The sequence below is a fragment of the Miscanthus floridulus genome, chromosome 1 (assembly GCF_019320115.1).
Source record: "Miscanthus floridulus cultivar M001 chromosome 1, ASM1932011v1, whole genome shotgun sequence".
Taxonomy (NCBI): domain Eukaryota; kingdom Viridiplantae; phylum Streptophyta; class Magnoliopsida; order Poales; family Poaceae; genus Miscanthus; species Miscanthus floridulus.
The window spans coordinates 158,403,640-158,425,778 of NC_089580.1; the positions used below are offsets into that span (position 1 = coordinate 158,403,640).

Here is a 22,139-nt window from a genome sequence, read left to right on the forward strand (position 1 = left end):
TAACACAAAGATCTACATCTAACAAGTCATAGCATGGACAAAGCACTCGACGGATCACAAAGGAGGAAGAAAAGAAAAGTACTCGACAAATCGAGGGGTCTCGTCAGAATAACGCACAGAGTTGTTTTGCGGAGCAGAGACGGGAACAGGACAAAGTACTCAGCAAGTCAAGTAACTTCAACCGCACCCAGGCAAAGAATACATCAACAAAAATAAAGAATCTTCATTTAAAAAGGAGTGTAATATTACAAGGGGATGCTCAATCGAGTCAGGCGTTGTCATCAGAAAGGGAAATGTCAATATCTAGACTGTCTACAACCCTACTGGCTAGACCTTCGACCTCAGACTCCATCCTCTCAACGGCGTCAAGATATTCTTGGCTTTCAGCTTCTTCTGCTATCTTGGAGAGAGGCGCCTCTGGAGCAAGGACCCGGACCTGGGCCAACACATTCTTGGTACATACTTGGGCACACCTCTTCGCGAACTCTTGGAAACGAGTCGGAATCCGGGGAATGAACTGTGCCCAAGATTGCCCATCATCCGCTGGAGTCCAGAGGACATCGGCTACTGAACAAAAAGATTTCCACAAAACATTCCAATTCTCAGTAGCCGTCGCCAGCTTCCTAGACAAGCCTTCAATGGTTTTTTGGGCCTACACAAGATCTCTGTCAGCTCCACGCCTAATCAGCTTAGTAAGGGCGAGTTCTTCCTCAGCATGAGTAATTACCTCCTCAGCTCTATTATGACTAGAACGGACAAGGGCCTTCATTTCATCAATACTCTCTGAGAGCTTCTGCTTCTCAACTCGGAGAGCTAGGCAGGACACCCAAGAACAAGTCAGCGGAAAAAGAAGTCAAGACACAAGAAGAAACAGGCAGAACCCGTGGCACCTTTGCATTCATTCTTCACAGACTCCACCGCAGCATCTCTCTATTTCTCCGTCTCCACTACCCGGGCGCGAAGGGCTTTCTCCTCCTTTTGGTGCATTTGACGCTTCGTCTCCAACTCAACCCGGAGGAGGTCAAGATCGGCTTTCAGAGCGTCCACCTCCGAAGACAACTTCCTCTCATTTTCAGATGAGAAAAAGAAGCCAGAATGATCATGAGAGAAAGACTGAGCAAAAAGAGGCAAAGAGAAACAAGGCGTAAGGATAGAAGAAAAATAAGCATGCAAAAGAGGAGTGGCAGTAAAACCTACCTGGAGCTTTTCACCAAAAGAAGTCGCGAGGGTCGACAAGCTCCCCTAGGCTACGGTCAGCTTCGATAACCGATGAGTGGCATCGAACTGTTGCACCACGTCACCGGAAAAGGAGGGGCCGTCGGAAGCAAGAGAAGGGGAAGGAGAGGCCGGCTGGGTTGAAGAAGGAACGACCAAAGCAACCTCCAGGGAAGCCGGAGCCAAACCCTCAGAAGAACCCGGCGTGACGGCCACAGTTACCTCCGGAGCGACCAAGTCCGCAACTCCGCCAGATAGCTCTGAAGCCCCCGCGGTGACTTCATCAACAGAATGTTGTGAGTCTCGAGGCTCGGAACTCGTTGGCACGGCGGGAGGCAGAGAAGAAGTCAATGAAGAAGTTAGAGAAGATGAAACACTGAAAAGTGATAAAAGGAAGCACCAATAAAAACCAGAGGAAGGAAGATAAAAGCCAAAAAGATAAAACTAGAATCTACTCACCCGACTACTTTTTTCTTCGTGAAGCCAAGAGAAAGCCTCGCAGGGGGAACCACGATGGCGAAGATGTCCCCGCCACCCAGCGACGGGAGCGGGACAGCCGACAACAGAGCCACGGAAGAAGCCGAGGCTGGAGCCGTGGGAGAACTCCGCACCAGAGGAGCGTTACAGCTCGGGACAGAGGCAACCAAAGAACTCGACACCAGAGCTTCAGAAGAAGTCAGTGCAGGAGCCTCGGAAGAACTCACACCCGACCTCCGATTACTTCAAAAAGTTCAAGACTAAAATTTAAAACAAAGAGGAGAAATTCAATGCAACAAGAATATGACAAATAACTCACCGCCGCATGATGAGGGGGACTTCATCATCCTCTTCTTCCTCAGCCAACGAAACCAGAGCACCTACTGAAAAGGAGATGAAAAGTACTCGGTTCAAGAGAGAAACATGAAAATAAAAGAACAAAGAGTATTAAATGTGCTCACCTAAGAGCATGCTAGCAACAACTAGAGTACCTAAGGGAGTACTTGGTTTGCGAGGCTTCTTGGAGACAGGCAAGCCAGATGAAGACCCATCCATTTGCCCCCTCTTTGGGACACTGCGAGGACCACAAGGGACTAGACGAGGAACATATTCTTCATATACATCAACAAATCTAAAAGAAACCCCAGGAAGGGCTATAAAGGTTTGAGACTTACTAACTGTAGAAGTACCAGCTAGACGATCCCCAGTCTTCGCCACGGCAGGGAGAACATCAAGGGGGATCGGATCGACAAAGTTCCGCCCAAGCTCTTGCGAAAAAAGATAAAACACCGAGACAAAGAAAAGCTAAGCAAGAACGGATGCAGCAAGAGTACATAAAGAACTCAAACAAAAAGATAGATAACTCACAGCTGGGGGCGGGTTGATGGCCGAGAACTCAGAGATGGTAGGAGGAATGACGCTCACTCCTTTCAACATCTTCTGGAGGCGCTCGAGTACCTCCTCACCGGTCAGCTCAAGAGCTGAGACCATGCGTGAAGGATCCTCGGCCCTAGAATACTCAAAGCCGAGATGCTCCCACTCTTTCAAGGGCTGAACCCGGCGACGAAGGAAGCTTGAAACAATACCAAAGCCGGTCAAACCCTGCTGTTTCAGCATGCTAATCCTATCAAGGAGTGGCTAGATCGCTTGAATCTCAGTAGGTGACTCAAGCTTTTTGTCCCATCGGTCATTCACCACAGGACCAGATCCGGAGTGAACAACAAGGGAAGGGATCAAATTGGCAGCGTAGAACCACTCTGGTTTCTTCACGGCGGGGTTGAGGTTTCAGATGAAAGAAAAAGCGAAAAAGAGATAGAGAAGGAGAGATCCCAAGGAAGGCTTCACAAAGGTGAACAAAAATAGAAAGATGGAGAACGGTATTGGGGGTTAGATGGTTCAGACTAACCCCGAAATAACCAAGAAACTGATGAAGGAAGGCGGAGGCAGGAAGACAAAGTCCAGCGCGGACAAAGAAAACAAAAAGGACAATCTCACCAGGACCTAGAGCCGGAACCCGATGCTCGCCCGGAACTCTCCATTCAGCGATGACTTTGCTTTGGATCAAGCCGTCGCTAACGAGCTCGCGCAGCTGGTCTTCGCTCGTTGTTGGAGCCAGCCAAACCTTCTGAGCTGCCCTCATGGCCACACACTCCTGGTTTTCAATCAAAGACAGGGATGACTCCTCGTCCACGAAGGTCGCCTGAGACTTGCTTGCGGTTTTCTTCTTTCCCATGAACTGGCAAAAGCAAAAAAGGCACTAAGGAAGATGAAGCTAGAATGATGGTGCTCGGGTGATGGCGACAATGACGGTGGCGGATTTCTAAGAGCTAGGGTTTAAAGGCAAGAGCTGGGCGACAAGGGAAAGGAAGATAAAAGGTCTTTAAATAGATTTTTCAGTGATACAAACGGCCCACAAAGCCCGTTAAAACACAATGTGGGAACGCAATGGTCCATTTACCGACGTAGCTAAAACGATGGAGGGCACGAATCCTCACAATGGTACAAACCAATGGGCAGATTTTAGACTTATCCGTCCAACGCCATGGCAGGGTTATCAGATTGATACGAGAACAACCCGTCAAAACAAGAAGAAAGAAAGAAGAAAGAAAGGGCTACCTCACGAGGAACAAAAGAACTCGGTTATGTAAGAAAGAACTCGGTAGTCTCACGAACGACAAGGATCACAACAGAAAAGTCAAAGACAACTCAGAAGAAAAGATTCGTTACATTACAAGCGACTTTAAAAATAGAAGATTACAAATCTTACAAGACCCAACGAACTCGGCACCATGAAAAGCAAAGTAGCAAAGAGGAACACGGACACAACTAGGCTCTGGAACGACTACGTGTCCCAAATTGCTACTCAGAAGGACAAACCGCCATCAGTTACACTGTTTTCTTCAAAGGACGGACGCAGTGCAGCCAAGGCGGGAATCGATAGCATGGCAGGGCAACATGGAGCATAGAAGGCCGGCAGGCATCTGTCTACCCAAGACCAATGTGATGCTGGATATGGTGTTGATCTGCACCGGACGGTCTCAAGATAGGCGACGAGGATCAACCCAGAACTATCGGATGAAGAAATGAAGCCCACATCACAAGACTTCCTCCAACTACCACCACGTACATCCTGTCACAATGCTGTCGCGGGATTAGCCTACCTCTAATCCCTATCATAAGACTTCCTCCAGCTACGACAAGACACACAAGAACTACAAAACATGCCCGGGGGCTGCTCTACTTCACAAACTACCATATTCATGACCACCAAGGTCTCAACAGAATATCCAATGAATGAAAACAAGCACTCTGGGACAGTATTTATAGACCAAAGGATCGGCGCACATGGACTAGGAGTACCAACGAAATAAGCCTAATAAAGGACATAGTGAAAAGATAGGACTCAATAATAGATGACTCAGGCGAGAGGAAGCAGTACTCGAAGACGGGCATATTCGGAAGAATATACCAGCACAGTACAACCCGTGAACAAAAGGCATTTACACTCAACCACCACCATACAACTACATCTGGCAATAGCAGGACCTCGCATCCGATTTCTTTCTGAACAAAACAACATGGATATACACTCGGAGGCTCGACCAGCACCATAGCCTAATCAACACTAAACTAGGGAACCCGGTTTTCATTTCAACTACTTCTGGGGGCTCGGAACCAAAGACAAAGGACCAAGAATACAAGAAACTCAAGACTACAACGACGACGATACATCAAGACCCTTCATCCGACTTCTTTTCTAAAGAGAAGAACTCAGAAAAAGCACGGAGCTGCGGGATAAACCAAAAAGCACGAGGCTCATACACTCAGTGAGTGCAATTTCACCAAAAAGGAACCCGGACATAAGCTCGGAGGCTGCATGCCGCGAGACTACTCGGACGATGGTTTAATCCAAGTCTTGGGGACTACTTCAGAACACAAATTTTCAAACAACATAAAGGATCAAGACCCTCCAACTTTTTGTTCCAAATAGCAAGAGGCTCGGGGGCTACACTCAGTGAGTGCACTTTTTCTTCGAAAAAGCGCACGTCACCAAAAGACTTCCTCAACACAGACCATTTCAAGACATTATGAGAAAAAGAACCCGGAACGAGCCATATTCGAGTTCTTTTTGATAAAACTTCAATGAACAATCGGAACAACTTCAAGACAAGATCCTCCAGCTCTTTGTTCCAAATAGCAAGAGGCTCGGGGGCTACAACCAGATGGATGTATTTTTTCTTCAGAAAAGCACCCACCACTCAAAGATCCTAAGAAGCTCTACAAGATTTCACTCTAGAAAGCACTCGGATGACATCTTATTCCTACTCAACAAGATTTGAAGGGGCAGAGCGAGACTTTCAGAGCTCAACCATGAAGTGCTCGGGGGCTTGTCGATACGGGACCCATAGGATACCCCGCAAGGGAGAGAGAAGATCTAGTTCAACTAGGATTCTTCCCATGTAAATCTTAGTAGTAGAACTATCAAGTAATCCTACTAGGAAATCTCATTATAAACCGACTAGGACTCTGGCCTCCTGACTATATAAAGGAGGGCAATGCTCCTGTCAAAGAGAGAACAATTGTACAACACAACACTTTATAATCAATCCAACGCAAAGGCTAACGCCGACTGGACGTAGGGTTATTACTCGATCCACGATCGAGGGCCTGAACCAGGATAAATCGACTGTCTCTTGCGTTAACCATCGAGTTCGGCATACGCCGAAGCCCGAACATACTGCCCCGGGTACCCCCGTGGCAGGCTATCGGTGGTAAAACATCGACAAAATCCTTTGTCTGAAACGTACTGAGTAAGTAACTCATCATCCGAGTACCAGTCCTCTACTACAACCCTGTTGCCATCGCTAGGCTCACCTGCATTGCTTTGCCCTACCTATCGCCTATAGTAACCGGCCTCCGCTTCATCTGCGGCCGCTGCGGCCTGAGTGAAGAACGCATCGTCATCCTCCTCCGCCTATAAGCCTGCCTCTGCTAGATCGATGAGCTCGCTCAGTCTACCAGTGTCTTCCTCTGCCTGCTCTGCCTGCAACCCTGCCTCTGCTAGAGCGATGAGCTCGCTCAGTCTTCCAGTATCATCCTCAGTCTCTTATGCCTGCAAGCCCGCCTCTACTAGAGCAATGAGCTCACTGAGTCTGCCAATGTCATCCTCATCCTTGTTCCCCTCATCAGACAACACAATCGGTGATTGAACGGTGCGACCAACTCGTGATCTATGCTCATCTAACTTCTCCTCATACCTTGCACGAGCCAGCTCTGCGGTATGTTCCTCGCTACAACCAATCCCTTCATGTATAAAATGCAATAAGTTAGCAATGTGATTATGTTACATTTAAAATCATGCAACGAAAAAATACTTTCAAGCACTCACTGCCACATAATACAACAACATGCTCGTTCAAGACCTGCATCTGTACTCTTGTCTCCTCCCTTGCCTCATTCCTTGCCCTCTCCTCCTCTAACATCATCCATCTCTCCAATCCTCATTTGTTAAGCCCAACATCGATCGGGTTATAAATACCGCGTTGTCTAGCAAACTCACGCATCTTTTCTTTATGATGTTTAACGAATAGGTTGACGTAGTCAGGTCCATATCCCCTCTTCCGTGCAATTACTTGCCTCTTCTTCAGTTCATCCAAGAACTTAGCTTGACCATCATAACATTCCCACCTATATTTCCTAGTGCTCTGTTCAAACGGAAAATTCTATCATATATGTCTTAGCAAAAGAAACAAAATATGATTTCATGTTTACCATAAAAATAACCAACCTCATCATACTCAACCATATGGCCGCAATAATGGCCTATTCCTAGCTCCAAAGGGACTAGGCCATAGTTGAATTTAACACCACATTCGCATATTTCAGGAGGTGCTTTGTAAATTACACTTTCTTTCTTCTTTTTCTTAACCTTTCGCGGTTTTTTTCGGCCATTGGTTCTTAGAACCATACAACCACTCCTTGAAACGACACTTCGCCATTGAAAACACCTAAATAAGTAGACATTAGTATATGAACACATAGCTCAACATTTCAACACATACACTTTGCACTTACTTCATACTTTTTTGGACACACAAACTCCAACGTATTCTTAGGGTTTATCACAACTCGATCTCCACAATCGCACAGAGGAGGTTCCTCAAGTCATCTAACTATGGCTAGGTGCTTCTCCTTAGCCGTTATTGGCGGAGGGTTAGGGGGGTGGAACCCACCGTTTGAAGTGCTCACGTGGATGTCTCCCTCTAAACTAATCGTCGAAAAGGAGGTACCTAGGATCAAACTTGTCTGCACCATCGATCCACTGAAAGAAAAAACATCTCTTATGGTCCTACACAACGAGATTCCAACATAATATTAGTAGCATACTTACACAAATAAAGAAAAAAGATAGTGGAAACAATTTCTTACATTAAAACGACTGCATGTGTAGAAGCAACGCGCTGATGTGTCCGGATGTTTCGATTGAAAAACATGGGCCGAGAAACCACAGTCACAGTTAGGGACAGGGAGATCGGGAGGGACAGGGGCATCTTTGCTAGACGCGTCGGGATATAATTCTCGAGGACGACCCCGTTTCACCAAAACTCCTCCCGAAACACTTCTTACATCTAACAAAATGAATGTAATTTAACAAACATAAATCAAAACATCACAAATAAATGTCAATGAGAACCACAACTACAATACAACCAATTTCGTTCTAAGAACCCAAAGCAGTTAACGTTAAACCATAAACCTAGGGTTTCTCATTTGATGCACAACAATGAACCCATAACATAACTATATGCGCCTAGGTTTGCTAGCTTTTCCACGCCTTGACATCATCCTACGGTTGTATAATACATATATTGATGGATACAATGAAACCCTAAGTGATGACGATTATTACGTTAAAAAATCTGACTAATACATACCGAATCGATGCGGAAAAACTAGGAGGAGAGCGAGGATACCTTGCTCTCGAAGATCTACGGATCAAATCAAAGTTTCTAAGGTCCAATATGCCGATTCATGAGGTAGGGTGAAGTGGGGGAGAAAAAACCCGAGGGGGAAGAGAAAGAAGAGGAAGAACGCTCGGGCAGGAAGGTTGGCCGGGGTTAAATGGCAGTGAGCTCGACACCAGAGTGACTGGCGCCGAGCTCGGCGCCAAGATCTACGGCGCCGAGCTCGGCGCCAGTCAGTATGGCGCCGAGCTCGGCGCCAACTGCCATGTCATCTACCGTGCCTAGGAACTCGGCGTCAGAGACGCTGGCTCCGAGACGTGTTAGCTCGGCGTCAGCACCAATGGCGCCGAGCTAAGATTCTATTTTCTAACTTCTTTCCGTCAAGGGTCTATTTGTGAAAAATTTTCAAAAAAGAGTTAAAATGTAAAAAATTTGGTCGCGAAGGAACGACGAGAAAGTAGGCAGGATGACAGCGTTAGAGAGACACTGACGAAGATGTCAGCATAGGACATTGGCGAGGATGGCGGCGTGAGGGAGGGTGAGAAGCCGGCACTGCGATTGCAGATCGACAGGACAAGTAGAGGTACAATTTGATTAGGGTAGTGTTTAGTTCTCAAAATTTTGCAAAATTTTTCAAGATTCTCCGTCACATCGAATCTTTGGACGCATACATGAAGCATTAAATATAAATAAAAAATAAAACTAATTACACAATTTAGACGAAATTCACGAGACGAATCTTTTAAGCCTAATTAGACTATGTTTGAACACTAATTGTCAAATAACAACGAAAGTGCTACAGTACCATTTCGCTAAAAATTTCGCCAACTAAACGAGCCACAGGAAGAAACACCGAAAAGAAGATGCATATACGAGGATAACCAGTGAGTCCAACTAATGACAGGCAGGTCCCACACTGACGATGTGAAGAATGCTATCCTTCTCTTTCCATCTCTCGTAAAAAATAGAAAGTTAAAATTGACTCGTCTTTGTAACAAACATGAAACAAAATGATCCCATCTCAAAACGCGATGAAGCCCACCTATATCCAAAACCACACACATGCTTTCGTGAAGAGGCATCGTTTTCTCGCTCTCATACCTCACACCACGCAGGCAGCACTCGTCACGCACAGGTTTTGCCAAAGGAGTTAATCTTTTGCGTTCTGCCCTTCCTTGTTCAATCTATTCCATGGCGTCCACAAACCTCTTCCAGGAGAATTTGATAAATCATGCTGCACTTCTACGTGCTGATCGCCGATGGCCGAGAAGCAACACTGTTCTGGCTCCGTTCGGCTTACTCCGTATTCGGCTTGTTTTTTCAGCTAAAATAGTATTTTTCTCTCACAACAATTCAGCCAGAACAATATTTTTCAGTCAGTTTCAGTAAAGATTCAGACCAGCGAACGGAACCGTGCCTTACACAAATAGCTGCGGCGGAGTCTGGGACCCAGCATCCGTGTCATCAGCGAAGCGCACACGCGTCGCCTCGCGAGGTCAGGTGGGCTCGCAGGTCCGGAGCCATGCATGCTCCACCCGTCCACCGAATTTTTCTTCTCAACTATGCGTCCTCAGCCATGCACAACGACACGTGCGACGCCCTCACACTCACCTGTCGCCCTATATCCGCCGCCCCACCGGCGTCCGTAGCACTAGAAAGCACTGTACTGTTTACGGAGCTGACCAAGAGAGAGAGAGTAAGCTTGGAAGAAGCCAGCGCGCGTGATGGATCGCGTTGCTGTGATGGCGCCATCGCTGCTCGTCCTCCTCCTCCTGCTCCTATCTCAGTGCTCGGCGGCAGCGCCACGGCACGGCGCCGAGGGCTGGTGGGAGGAGGGCGAGGGGGAGTGGAGGCCGGCCGAGGAGGAAGAGAAGGGCAAGGGGAGGGGCCTGTTCGTGCTGGACCGGCTGGAGAAGGTTGTCGAGTCGGAGGGCGGGCAGGTGCGCGTGGTGCGCGGCCAGCCGTGGCCGCCGTCGGCCTTCGCCTGCCGCGAGGGGCTCATGCACATCGGCTTCATCACCATGGAGCCCAAGACGCTGTTCGTGCCGCAGTACCTCGACTCCAGCATCACTCTCTTCGTGCACCGGGGTATGCACCGCACGCTGTTATTGTTTCACGTTCACACGTACGTGCGAGAATAGAACACGCCATGGATTTTTTTTTTTGTTATGTTTAAATGGTTTCATTTCTGGCAACGTTAATTAGCGATAGATCAATCGCGGAGGCTTGTGTTACCGATCGATGAGATGGAACCGTGGTGTGTATTATGATAAGCAGGGGAAGTGAAGGTTGGGTATATTCACAAGGACGAGCTCGTGGAGAGGAAGCTCAAGATGGGCGACGTCCTCCACATCGACGCCGGCTCCACCTTCTACTTGGTCAACACCGGCAAAGGCCAGAGGCTACAGATCATATGCAGCATCGACGCCTCCGATAGCCTTGGCTTTGGACCTCCTTATCAGGTCGCTGCATATATATCTCGTCATCTTCCTGTTTTTGTTGCAAGAGAACATGTATTGCAATCTGCAAATCTCGCACTGATGAACCATGATCCAATGCAGGCCTTCTACCTCGGCGGCGCAGGGCACCCGGCGTCGGTCATCGCCGGTTTCGGACCTAAGACGCTTACCCATGCCTTCAACGTGAGATATACTACTAATCTGATCTGAACAGTTCACATCGTGCTCTAAGGGATACATACTACGAGTAGTAGTACCATGTGTGCATAATTTGCATGTCTTTTTGTACATAGGCCACCTACGACGAGTTGGCAAGTATCCTGATGCCACAAACCGGCGGCCCCATCGTGCACTACACCGCGGACGTGGAGCCCGAGACCGGTGGCGGCAAAGAGGAGCGTGGGCAGGGCGACGTGCACGATGATGTGCTGGACAGGGGAGCCAGGTGCGAGGGTGCTGGCGCGTGGAGGCCGGTAGGCAGGGGAGACGAAGGCGACGAGTGCAGCAGCGATGACACACGGCGGCCGACGTGGTCGTGGAAGAAGCTGGTGAACAGGTTCATCGGAGGGGCGGCGGGCGGCGGCGTCACCGCGGAGGTGAACAAGAAGGGCAAGAAGAAGGGGGGCGCGCCGGAGCCGTACAACCTCTACGACAGCGAGCCCGGGTTCCGGAACACCTACGGCTGGACCGTCTCCGTCGACAAGCACCAGTACGAGCCCCTCAAGCACCCCGACATCGGCGTCTACCTCGTAAACCTCACCGCGGTGAGTGCGCGCCGTGAACCGACCGACCGACTTCTTGTTGGATTCCCTTTTGCGAACACGATTCGAGAGATCGGGGATCGAACGCACAGCCAATTAAGCTGATCATCATTCTGTGCCTGCTGCATCTGCATGATTGACAGGGGTCGATGCTGGCGCCGCACGTGAACCCTCGGGCGACGGAGTACGGCGTGGTGCTGGGCGGGGAAGGCACGATCCAGGTGGTGTTCCCGAACGGCTCGCTGGCGATGAGCGAGGTGGTGCGCCCCGGCGACGTGTTCTGGATCCCGCGCTACTTCCCGTTCTGCCAGGTGGCGTCACGGGGCGGGCCCTTCGAGTTCTTCGGCTTCACCACCTCGGCGCGCCGCAACCGGCCGCAGTTCCTGGTCGGCGCCTCCTCGGTGCTCCGTACGATGCTCGGCCCGGAGATCGCCGCCGGTTTCGGCGTTCGCGAGGAGGAGTTCAGTAAGCTGGTGCGTGCGCAGAGGGATGCTCTGATAATGCCGTCGTTCCCCGCGTCGGGGAAGGAGGATGAGGAGGAGAAGCATGGGAAGAAGAAGGGGAGGGAGGAGAAGCACGGGAAGGGGGAGGGGAAGAGGGAGAGGGAGAAGCCACTGCCGCTGGTTGTCGAGCAGGTGGCGGAGGAGTAAGCTGCTTGATCTTCAGTCTTCGCTTCCTGACGAAGCACGCTCGCCACGAGTGTTTCCTGGACTGTTGCTGCACCTTGTCAGTGATCGTGTTTTGTTCGTGGCGCCGTCTATAAATAAAGTGCTTTGTGCGTGTACAGCTATGAAAACGGGATTATCATCCATGCAGGCACGCACGCAGATTCGAAAGTCGAGCAATGCAGTCATGCTTTTGGTATCAGGAATCAGGATCTGGAATTCAGCGTCGGTATAGCGTGTACGGCGAAACCAATGATGCACAATGGCAAAACACTTGAACTTTTGGTTGATCTACAAGTTACGATTTATTATGAACAAGAATGACACTACTGAGACTTGTGTATACCTCCGATAACCGAGCGAGCGAACGCCAATGCTACCGGCCGGATAATCCAAGCAGAAATGATTTACATAAAATTGGTAAATTTGTGGTCTCTCGAAATTTTGCTAAAATCCACGCACGCCAATGCGAGCACTCAACCTCAACCATCAGCTACGCTTGTTCCTCAGAGAGATTCATGAAGCCATCTGCAAGCAGCTCAAACTGGCAGAACTGTTCGTCTTCAGCAACGGAAGCCTGTTCGGGAGGCCGTAAACGATCGTTGATTATTTACTGCTGGCTGGTTTGGTGTGAGAGAAAAACACTGTTCCTGGCTGGAAATTTACGATCGTTTACGAGCAAGCGAACAGGCTGAAGTCTGCCAACACCGCAAAGCCTCGGAAGTCGGAAAGATGGTAATCCTGCACAAAGACAAACGGTCACTGCGGGACCAGGACGCCCAGCCGAACGGGCTCCTCCGGCGAGAGCGCCTCTCTGCCGAGGTGCTTCCACGAGACTACCACGCCGCGCTTCACCGCGGCGGCGTACACGGCCATGGCGTCGGCCCACTGCCCCTGCCGGCTCAGCTCGCCCAGGAGCGCTTCGAACGCATTCCGTCCTGGCACGAAGTCCCTCACGATCATCACAAGCAAGAGCACCTGCAGCGCGTCGCGGACCCTGCCACGGTCACAGAGGGCGCGCACCACGTCCGTGTAGGCGCGCTTCCGCAGCGCGTACCCCTTGCGCACCATATCCTCCAGGAGCGCCATGGCCGCGTCCATCTCGCCGCCGCGCGCCAGCGCCTGCGCCATCAGGCAGTACGTGTAGGAGACCGGCTCGTGGCCCGAAGCCACCACCTTCGCGAACACCTCCTTGGCGTCGCCGAGGGCCGAGACGTCCGTCGCGCACCGCCGGCACAGGCCCCGAGCCAGCGTGTCCAGCGCGCGTCCGTCCACCTCGAACCCAGCGCGCTCCATCCGCTTGTACGTCTGCCACGCCGCTGAGGTCTCGCCGGCGCGGAGCAGCGCCGTCAGCACGATCCCGAAGCTGATCTTGTCTGGCGGGCAGGCGGCGTCGTCGCCGCACATCTCCATGAGCAGCGCGAACGCATTGAGCGGGTTCCCCTCCTTGCAGTGCCCGTTCAGGAGCGCGTTGTAGGTGAATATCGTCGGCGAGAGGCCCATCCCAATTGCATCGTGGAAGATGGCTGTGGCCTCCTCCGTCCGCCCGACCTTGCAGAACCCGTCGAGCACGATGGTGAAGGTGTAGATGTCGGGAGTCATGGGCGAGTCCTTGAGCTTGTTGAGGAGGTCGAGCGCCTCCTCCAGCCGGCCCACGTAGCAGAGCCCGCCGACGAGGCTGTTGTAGGCGCGGATGGTCGGCTCGCACCCGAGCGCGCGCATGGCGCCGAACACCTCCATGGCCTTGGTGACGCGTCCGCGCTTGCAGAGGCACCCCACGACGGCTGAGAACGTGGCGACGCTGGGGCGGAAACCGCGCGCCACCATCTCGTCGAGCGCGAGCTTGGCCTCGTCGGGCGCGCCCTGGCGGCAGAGGCACTGCACGGCGGTGGCGAAGGACTGTGCGTCGGGGGCGACGGGCATGGCGCGGAACAGCGCGACGGCCGTGGTGTGGTCCCCCGCGCGAGCCAGCGCCGAGAGGATGTCGTTGTAGTCGGAGACGGTGAGCACGTCGTCGTCGCGCGGCAGGAGGTCGAGCACCTTCACCCGCTCCTCGACGGGCAGCTCCATGATCCGCTTCGCGCAATCCCTGGCGCAGAAACGCGACCTCTTGCCCCTGCCGTCGCCGCCCGGTCCGTCGGAGCGCGAATCGAGGACCTGCGGCGGTGCTGCGTCTCCGTGGAGGGTGCCGTTGCCGTTGGACTGTAGAGCGCGGAGGAGCTCAGCGTCGTGGTCCCGGACCGGTGCTTTGCAGTGGCGCGCGAAGGCGGAGGGAGCCGCCGCGTGTCGAGGGAGGGCGCTGACATGGTGGGAGGAGGACGGCACAGCGGGGAGCCGCGAGGAGGGGGGCGGCGCGGCTCGGGGGCTCGGGGGCCGTGAGCCGGTGGGGCGGGGAGAGTGGTAGCGAGGTGTGGTGGACGACGTAGAGGGAAGCCATGGTGGAAAGGGCGTGTGTGGGAGGCGTGCTGAGCAAATGTGGTTTGGAAAGGGAGAGAACTAGTGGCTCTCGATCGATGCAACTCAAAGCAATCTCTTCTGCTACAGTGCTACTGATGGAAAACAGAAAAAGCGCGGAGCGCTTTACGTCCGGACCGCAGTTTCGGCGTCCCTCCCCCGCACCTGCGCGCCCCATCTCCCCCCCCCCCCCCCCCCCCCCCGGCAATGTACACGACTACACCAGCATTCACAGCCCCGGCAGCACCCACCACCGCCACCTCCAACATCGGACTCGACGTCGACATTGATAGCGCACAGGAGTTGTTTGACGGAATGCCCATGAGGTAAACAGCGCGTCCTTTGGTCTCCATGTGTATGCCATGAATTTCAGATACTCAGAAGCAGGAAATTCACTCATTTGCCAAAATGTTTGCGGCTTTGCAGGCTTTGCATGCTTTGCTTATCTCTTGATGTGGCCTGTGGGTCTTTCCATGATCCAACTCTTGGTTTTCATTTCCATGAGCCTGTGACAACGATGCAACTCATAGTTTTGGTCCTCTGGTTCGTGGCCATCTTAAAGTTGATTTTGGAGATATTGATGGGTTAAAATCACACCAATATGGCGCTTAATTTGTCTGTCAGTTTCATTCACTCACAAATTATGCTGTTCTACATCTATTTGTATTTCCAGTTTTGTTCTCTTCAGGGTCAGTTGAATACATCCTGCTATATGATTATGAAGCTGAATAGCTAATATATTATCTATGTGGTTTTGTTGGCATATTTTGCTAGGCTATTGAAAATTAGGATTCTATGATGCCAAGCCAAGCCATAGGGAGAAACATGAATCTTGGTCTTCAGGCTCTGGCTCACCGATGCTGATCACATCCTCATAAGAAGGCAGCCAAGGTCCTTAGTTTTTTTTTGTGTGCATATTCCTGTTAAGTTTGGCACTTGACTGGATTACATTACTTGCTATTGTTGATTTTCAAACTGTAGATGCACAATTGACTTAGGCAAGGTTGTGCCTAGATCTAGCATTATCCAAAGCAAAGATAATTGTAGCTTGTTATTTAGTTATTCTTTGTTCTTCTATCTCATTCTTTTCTTGTAAATTTGGAAAGGTCAATTGGGCTTAGCTGGCTATATGCAAGATTGTTATTCAGATGCATTAGCTAATCCATCATTGTTTGCTCTGATGCTGGCCTGCTCTGTACAAACATCTACAGTCAGTTAATTGCTATACATTTTTCCTTCAGCACATTATGGTTGTTCATCTCTGAAAATTTTTGTAGGGTTGTTAATATGGAATAATTTTGGTTCTGATCCATGCTTGTGGTGCATCACTGGTTTTGTGTTCCTGTTATGTCATCCATATTTTCCACTAAGCTACTTTTGGAGAGAAAAAAAATTCAACCCCCTCTTGCGCCCCAAGAAAAATCTAATAAAAGCTCAGAAAATAAGTAGTCACACAAGCACAGATACTCTTCTGTGCTACTCTCTCTGTTCCAAATTATAAGTCGCTTTGACTTTTTTGGCACACCGAATTTGCTATGTATCTAGAATTCTAGATATATATTATGTCTAGATACATAGAAAATTCGATGTACCAAAAAAGACAAAGTGACTTATAATTTGGAACGGAGGGAGTAATATTTAATCTTGACAATACAAAAGAAGGGATTGATGACATCATTCGGCTATGCTTTCTTTATCTTGTGGATATGTGTTTCCACCATTGCTGATTTTAGGACATCACCATACCACTGCCCAACTGTTTATTCAGTTTTACCTACTGTAAAAAATACAATGTATGCAGCTAGAGTTTTTATTCCTTTAGCTTTTGCTATGCTCATTGCCAAGTCATATCATGATAGGTTCTCAACTTGGTGATGAAAAATTGTTGATTATGCCTACTGAGAATGGATAATAGATTTGTCAATAGGAAGCACGTAGAGAAAATGAAATCGCACATCTGTTTTTAGGAAGGAAGGCAGTATTTGTTATTGTAGAAGAATAGAGTTTGGGGCAATTGGCCACACCTCAATGTGAGGGGGCGCCTTCTATTATATGGCCGGCTAGCCTTGCTTTACAAGGCAGGGGGTAATCTCCCTGATTTACATCTGCTAACTATAGCAACTGATCCCTGATTTACAGCTGCTAATTATGGCTATGATATCCATAATTAGCAGAGGATATTCTATTTCCTAACACCCGCTCGCAGTCGCAGCGGGAGGCTCCCGGACGCAAAGACTGGATCGAAAGTCTAGAAACAATACCGTCGGAAGCCCTTTAGTCATGATGTCGGCGAACTGATGAGAAGAGGGCACATAGAGTACCCGAATCGCACCAAGGGCCACCTTCTCGCGGACGAAGTGTATGTCGATCTCGATGTGCTTCGTTCGCTTGTGGTGGACGGGATTGGCTGTCATGTAGATGGCGCTGACATTGTCACAGAAGACAACAGTGGCAGAGGGTAGCTGTAGGTGGAGCTCCTGGAGGAGCTGTCGGAGCCAACAGCATTCGGCCACCACATGGGCCACAGCACGATACTCCGCCTCGGCGCTGGAACGTGACACTGTGGTTTGGCGTTTGGAGGACCAGGAGACCAGAGTGTCACCGAGGTATACACAGTAGCCGGAGGTAGAGCGTCGGGAGTCAGGACAGCCTGCCCAGTCGGCGTCGGAGTAAGCCGTCAGCTTGTCAACGGGCCCGGCGCCGATGTGTAGACCCGAGGAGAGGGTGCCCTTCACATAGCGCGGGATGCGTTTGATCAGCGCACGGTGCGGCTCTCGGGGAGCGTGCATGAAGAGACACACCTGCTGGACAGCATAAGCCAGCTCAGGACGAGTCAGAGTGTAGTACTGGAGCGCCCCAGCCAGGCTCCTATACTCGGAGGCGTCCTTCTCTGGCAGGAGTTCCCCGTTATGTGCGGAGAGCTTGGCCTGAGTGTCAACAGGTGTCGCCGTAGGATGACACTCAGCCATGCCCGCACGCTGAAGGAGATCGACGGCGTACTGGCACTGAGACAGGAATAGGCCGTCGGAGGAGCGTGTGACGGCGATGCCGAGGAAGTGATGAAGCTTGCCAAGATCCGTCATGGCGAATTCAGAGCTCAGCTGGGCCGTGATGCACTGAAGGAGAGCTGTGGATGAGGCGGTGAGGACGATGTCGTCGACGTACAGCAGTAGGTAGGCGAGGTGCGTCCCCTCTTGGAGAACAAAGAGGGACGCGTCGAAGGCGGAGGCGACAAAGCCGAGCTGCCGGACAAAGGTGGAGAAGCGCTGGTGCCAGGCCCGCGGAGCCTGCTTCAGTCCGTACAAGGACTTCTGCAGGAGGCAGACGTTGTCGAGGGCGCCAGGGTCGACGAAGCCTGGTGGCTGCTGGCAGTAGACAGTCTCCTCGAGATGACCGTGAAGGAAAGCATTCTTCACGTCCAACTGGTGGATCGGCCAGGCACGAGATGCGGCGATGCTGAGGACAGTCCGAATGGTGGCCGGTTTGACCACCGGGCTGAAGGTCTCGTCGTAGTCGATGCCCTCGCGCTGAGAGAAGCTGCGGACCACCCAGCGAGCCTTGTGGCGGGCAAGAGATCCATCGGCGTGGAACTTGTGTCGGAAGAGCCATTTTCCCGTCACGATGTTGGCACCGGGGGGACGCGGGACGAGTTGCCAGGTGTTGTTGTTGACAAGAGCCTGGTACTCATCCGTCATCACTGCGCGCCAGTTGGCATCGGCCAACGCGCTGCGATAGTTCATCAGGAGAGGCGAGGTCGAGGATGATGTGGCCGTCAGCCCTTCATAGTTGACGCGAGGGATGACACCAGTCATGGTGCGCGTGACCCGCGGCGGAGGTGGCGGTGGTGGTGTTGTCGAAGGCGCGGGTGGCGCCGGTGCAACCGGAGGCGGTGCCGGCGCAACTGGAGGCGCCGGGGCAGGGGCGGACGCCGCGTGGGGGCGTCGGACGTAGACCCGTGGAAAGGGAACCACAGGAGGGCGCCCGCCCGGTGCCGGAGAAGCTGATCCGGCTGCTGGTGATGTAGGTACATCGTCGGTGTGCGGCTGCTCGACATCCGAGATGGATGGAGTGACCACGGGCGTCGAGGGAGGAGTTCCACCTGCAATAACAGTAGGACAGGGCACCGAAACCATATCGTCATCTAAGAGGAAATCTAGGGAGGTGGGGGATGGGGCGTCTGGGGTTGCTGTAAAGGGAAACGTGGACTCATCGAAGATGACATGACAGGAGATGATTATGCGCCGGGTCGAGAGGTTGAGGCAGCGGTACCCTTTGTGAGAGGGTGGATATCCAAGGAAGACGCATGCCGCGGAGTGAGGTGCGAGCTTGTGTTTGGAAGTGGCCTGCAGATTTGGGTAACAGAGGCACCCAAAGACATGCATATGGTTGTAGGTGGGTGGCTGTTTATGCAGGCGAATGAAGGGAACGTCATGCTGGATGGAGGAGGATGGACGTCGGTTAAGTAGGTAGCATGCTGTCAGGAGGGCCTCGGCCCAGTAGGTGGGTGGCAGGGAGGCATGGAGGAGCATGGTGCGAACGGAATTATTAAGGGTGCGGATTATACGTTCGGCCTTGCCGTTTTGGGGGGATGTGTAGGGGCAAGAGAGGCGGAGGTCAGTGCCGCGAGCGGCAAGGAATTGGGTGGTGGTGGTGTTAAGGAATTCAGTGCCATTATCAGCCTGAACACATTTGATAGGTAGGCTGAACTGAGTTTGGGCGAGGGCAGCGAGCTCAACTAAATGTTGGTGAACATCGGACTTTTTGCGGAGAGGAAAAACCCAACAAAAATGACTGTAATCATCCAGACACACCAAATAGTAGGAAAAACCAGACAGACTGTTGATAGGTGATGTCCATACATCACAGTGAACGAGTTCAAAGGGCGCATGAGTTGTGGAATGCGAAGAACTGAAAGGTAGACATGTGTGCTTGCCTAACTGACATGAATGGCAGAGGGAGCGATCTACTGTTTTACAGGCAACAGCATGAATTTTATTAAGGTGCGCTAAGGCAGCAGGTGCTGGATGACCGAGACGTTGATGCCATAGGGTCGACGAAGCAGCCAAGAGGGCGACAAGGGTGGAGACGGGTATGGTGTAGAGGTCCCCGTCGCTGTTACAGCGGAGAGTCACGCGTCCCGTTCAGAGATCCTTGATAGAAAAACCATGAGCGTCAAATTCAAATGAACAGCTATTGTCGCGAGTGAATTGACGAACAGAGAGCAGGTTACGAACTATAGATGGTGCGACAAGGATATTTTTAAGAATAAAATTAGATGTGGGAGTGGGTAGGACGGAGTGACCTCTAGACGTGACTGGAATGGTAGTGCCATTACCTACTGTTATTGAGGAGATGGAAGGGGGTAGGTGCTGGGTAATCATACCATCCGAGGACATCATATGTGTTGAGGCGCCGGAATCGACGACCCAGGGTGAGTTGCCCTGCATGTTCATGGCCTGTAGGGTGGCGATGAGGCCGGCTGCATCCCAGGTGGAGCTGCTGGAGTTGCCGGAGGTTGCTGCAGGAGCGAAGGTTGTGTGTGCCTGGGGAGCAGGCCCGAGGAGGCCCTGCTGGTGCCCAGACTGGGCGTTGGGGCCACCAGACCCGCCGAAGCCACTATGGTGGCGTTGTCCAGGAGGGGTGACCCGCTCACCAAGAGCCACGCGTTCGCCGGTCCAGGGGTTAAAGCCCCAGGGTAGGCGCCGGTTGGGGTTGTGGCCGCTAGAGGTCGAGGGCTGCTGGGCGCCCTTCTTGCTGTTGGGGCGCCGGTTGTCCTGCTGCTGCTGCTGCTGGCCACCAGCAGGAAAGGAGGCAGCAGTGAAGAGCGCCGAGGCAGCACGTACCTTCTCGTCATTCTGCAGCCGTAGTTCCTTGAGGAGAAGCTAATGGCGAGCGGAGGAGAAGGTGAGGGGCTGTTGCCCGGCGATGTTGTCGGCGACCGTAGAGTAGACCTCGTTGAGGCCACGCAGAAGGTTGAGGACGAGGGTGCTCTCGAGGACGGTCTGGCCAATGTCACGCAGTTCGTCGGCCTTCGCCTTCATGCAGACGCAGTAGTCGTCGATGGAGGAATCCCCTTGAATCATCGAGTGGAACTCGTGATTGAGGAAGATGGCACGAGGAGCTTTGTTCGCCTGGAACACGTCGTCGATGGCCTGCCACAACGCGCATGCCGTCTGCTGAGTGTTGGTCATGGCGAGGTTGAGGACTGAGTCGGAGGCGGTGCTGTACATCCATCCGCGGACGCAGAAGTCAGCCTGCTGCCATGCTTCGTCGGTGGGGCGCGCAGGGGAGGCGGTGTCGAGGTGTTGTAGCAGGCCAAACTTCCCGCACATGGCGCAGAAAGCCATCGACCACTTGGTGAAGTTGGAGGGCTTCAACTCGAGGACTATGGGGACGTGCAGCTTGACATTGATAGTGGCGAAGGGGCAGATGGTTGAGGCAGAAGTAGCCCCTAGGGTGCCGCTGGTGGCAGAGGTGAGGTCTGAGGCAGTTCCCATGGGAAGAGAAGGAGGAGAGGCGGCGTGGGAGGTGGGAAATCAGATCAAGGCCCGGTTCTCTGATACCATGTAGAAGAATAGAGTTTGGGGCAATTGGGCACACCTCAATGTGAGGGGGCGCCTTCTATTATATGGCCGACTGGCTTTGCTTTACAAGGCAGGGGGTAATCTCCCTGATTTACATCTGCTAACTATAGCAACTGATCCCTGATTTACAGCTGCTAACTATGGCTATGATATCCATAATTAGCAGGGGATATTTTATTTCCTAACAGTTATGAAGGAAGCTTAGAGAACTTTTGAGCCGTGCCTTGTGAAACAGATTATGATATTGTCATGCTTTATCAGATGCCACTCATTCTTTAAAGTGTTGTCAACTTGTCATTTTGTTTGACAATGCTTGAAGGTTGTAAGTGACAGGGGACTCAAGCTACTGCTAGCGACCTTCATTTTTAGTGTCATTGTAAGTGCTAACCTATGAAGAATCAACTAATTGATTTGGGTCTTGATGTTATCATTGAATTTGAAGGTTCCTCAAAATTTTCCTTTCTCTAGGGTTTCCTGAATTTTCTTAAATCATTGTTAAAAGGCTCAATCTTTCAAGATATTTTTGGTCAAATATATTCTACATGGTCTAGCGAAGTTGTGATTTCATTTTCATGTCAATTGGAATTGGATTTGTTTTTGTTGATTTTGTCAAATAGATGGAGCTGTAGTTTTCTCTGTTTAGTCTCCAGCAACAGCTTGTGATCTCTTTGTTTTGTTTTTTTGTGTTTCAGTCTAGCAGCAGGTCAACTCTCCTTTCATTTGTTTTTCAATGTGCAGTCTACAGTGTTAATCTATTCTAATCATATGGTCATAGATCTAGACGGGTACAACTTGTAAATGGATAACATGTACTAGTACATCTACTAGACAGAGATTAAAGGGAGGAATAGAGCTAGGTTACCGACCATCGTAAGCCTTCAATCCAGAGGCGTCGGCCATGATTGTTGCGTCGGTGTCTGCGCGAGGGCAGCGACAGTCGGTGAAGACGGTGATGGTGATGAGCGGTGGCGATCGGCGGTGAAGACCGATGGCGGCCCAGTGCAGTGGTGGAGGTCCATTCCGTCACTGGTTGCGCCCCTCACTAGATCGGTTTTAGGGT

The 22,139-nt window shown here is 51.3% G+C and overlaps 1 protein-coding gene and 2 pseudogenes across 1 annotated transcript; 1 reads left to right on the forward strand and 2 right to left on the reverse strand.

Moving 5' to 3' along the window:
* Positions 1-9,859: 9,859 nt before the first annotated feature.
* LOC136499544 (vicilin-like seed storage protein At2g28490) lies at positions 9,860-12,155 on the forward strand. Its single transcript, XM_066495163.1, has 5 exons — positions 9,860-10,244; positions 10,434-10,618; positions 10,718-10,798; positions 10,909-11,379; positions 11,520-12,155. Exons 1-5 carry the CDS (start codon positions 9,881-9,883, stop codon positions 12,024-12,026), a joined length of 1,608 nt encoding a protein of 535 aa, XP_066351260.1. The 5' UTR covers positions 9,860-9,880; the 3' UTR covers positions 12,027-12,155.
* Positions 12,156-12,321: 166 nt separating this feature from the next.
* Positions 12,322-14,535, reverse strand: LOC136499552 (pentatricopeptide repeat-containing protein At1g09900-like; annotated as a pseudogene).
* Positions 14,536-19,610: 5,075 nt separating this feature from the next.
* Positions 19,611-20,992, reverse strand: LOC136499561 (uncharacterized; annotated as a pseudogene).
* Positions 20,993-22,139: the final 1,147 nt, after the last annotated feature.

Coding starts and splice junctions, on each gene's coding strand:
- LOC136499544 (XM_066495163.1), top strand. CDS start 9,881: ATGGATCGCGTTGCTGTGATGGCGCCATCGCTGCTCGTCCTCCTCCTC. Junction 10,619..10,717: donor GCTTTGGACCTCCTTATCAG/GTCGCTGCATAT, acceptor GATCCAATGCAG/GCCTTCTACCTCGGCGGCGC. Junction 10,799..10,908: donor CGCTTACCCATGCCTTCAAC/GTGAGATATACT, acceptor TTTTGTACATAG/GCCACCTACGACGAGTTGGC.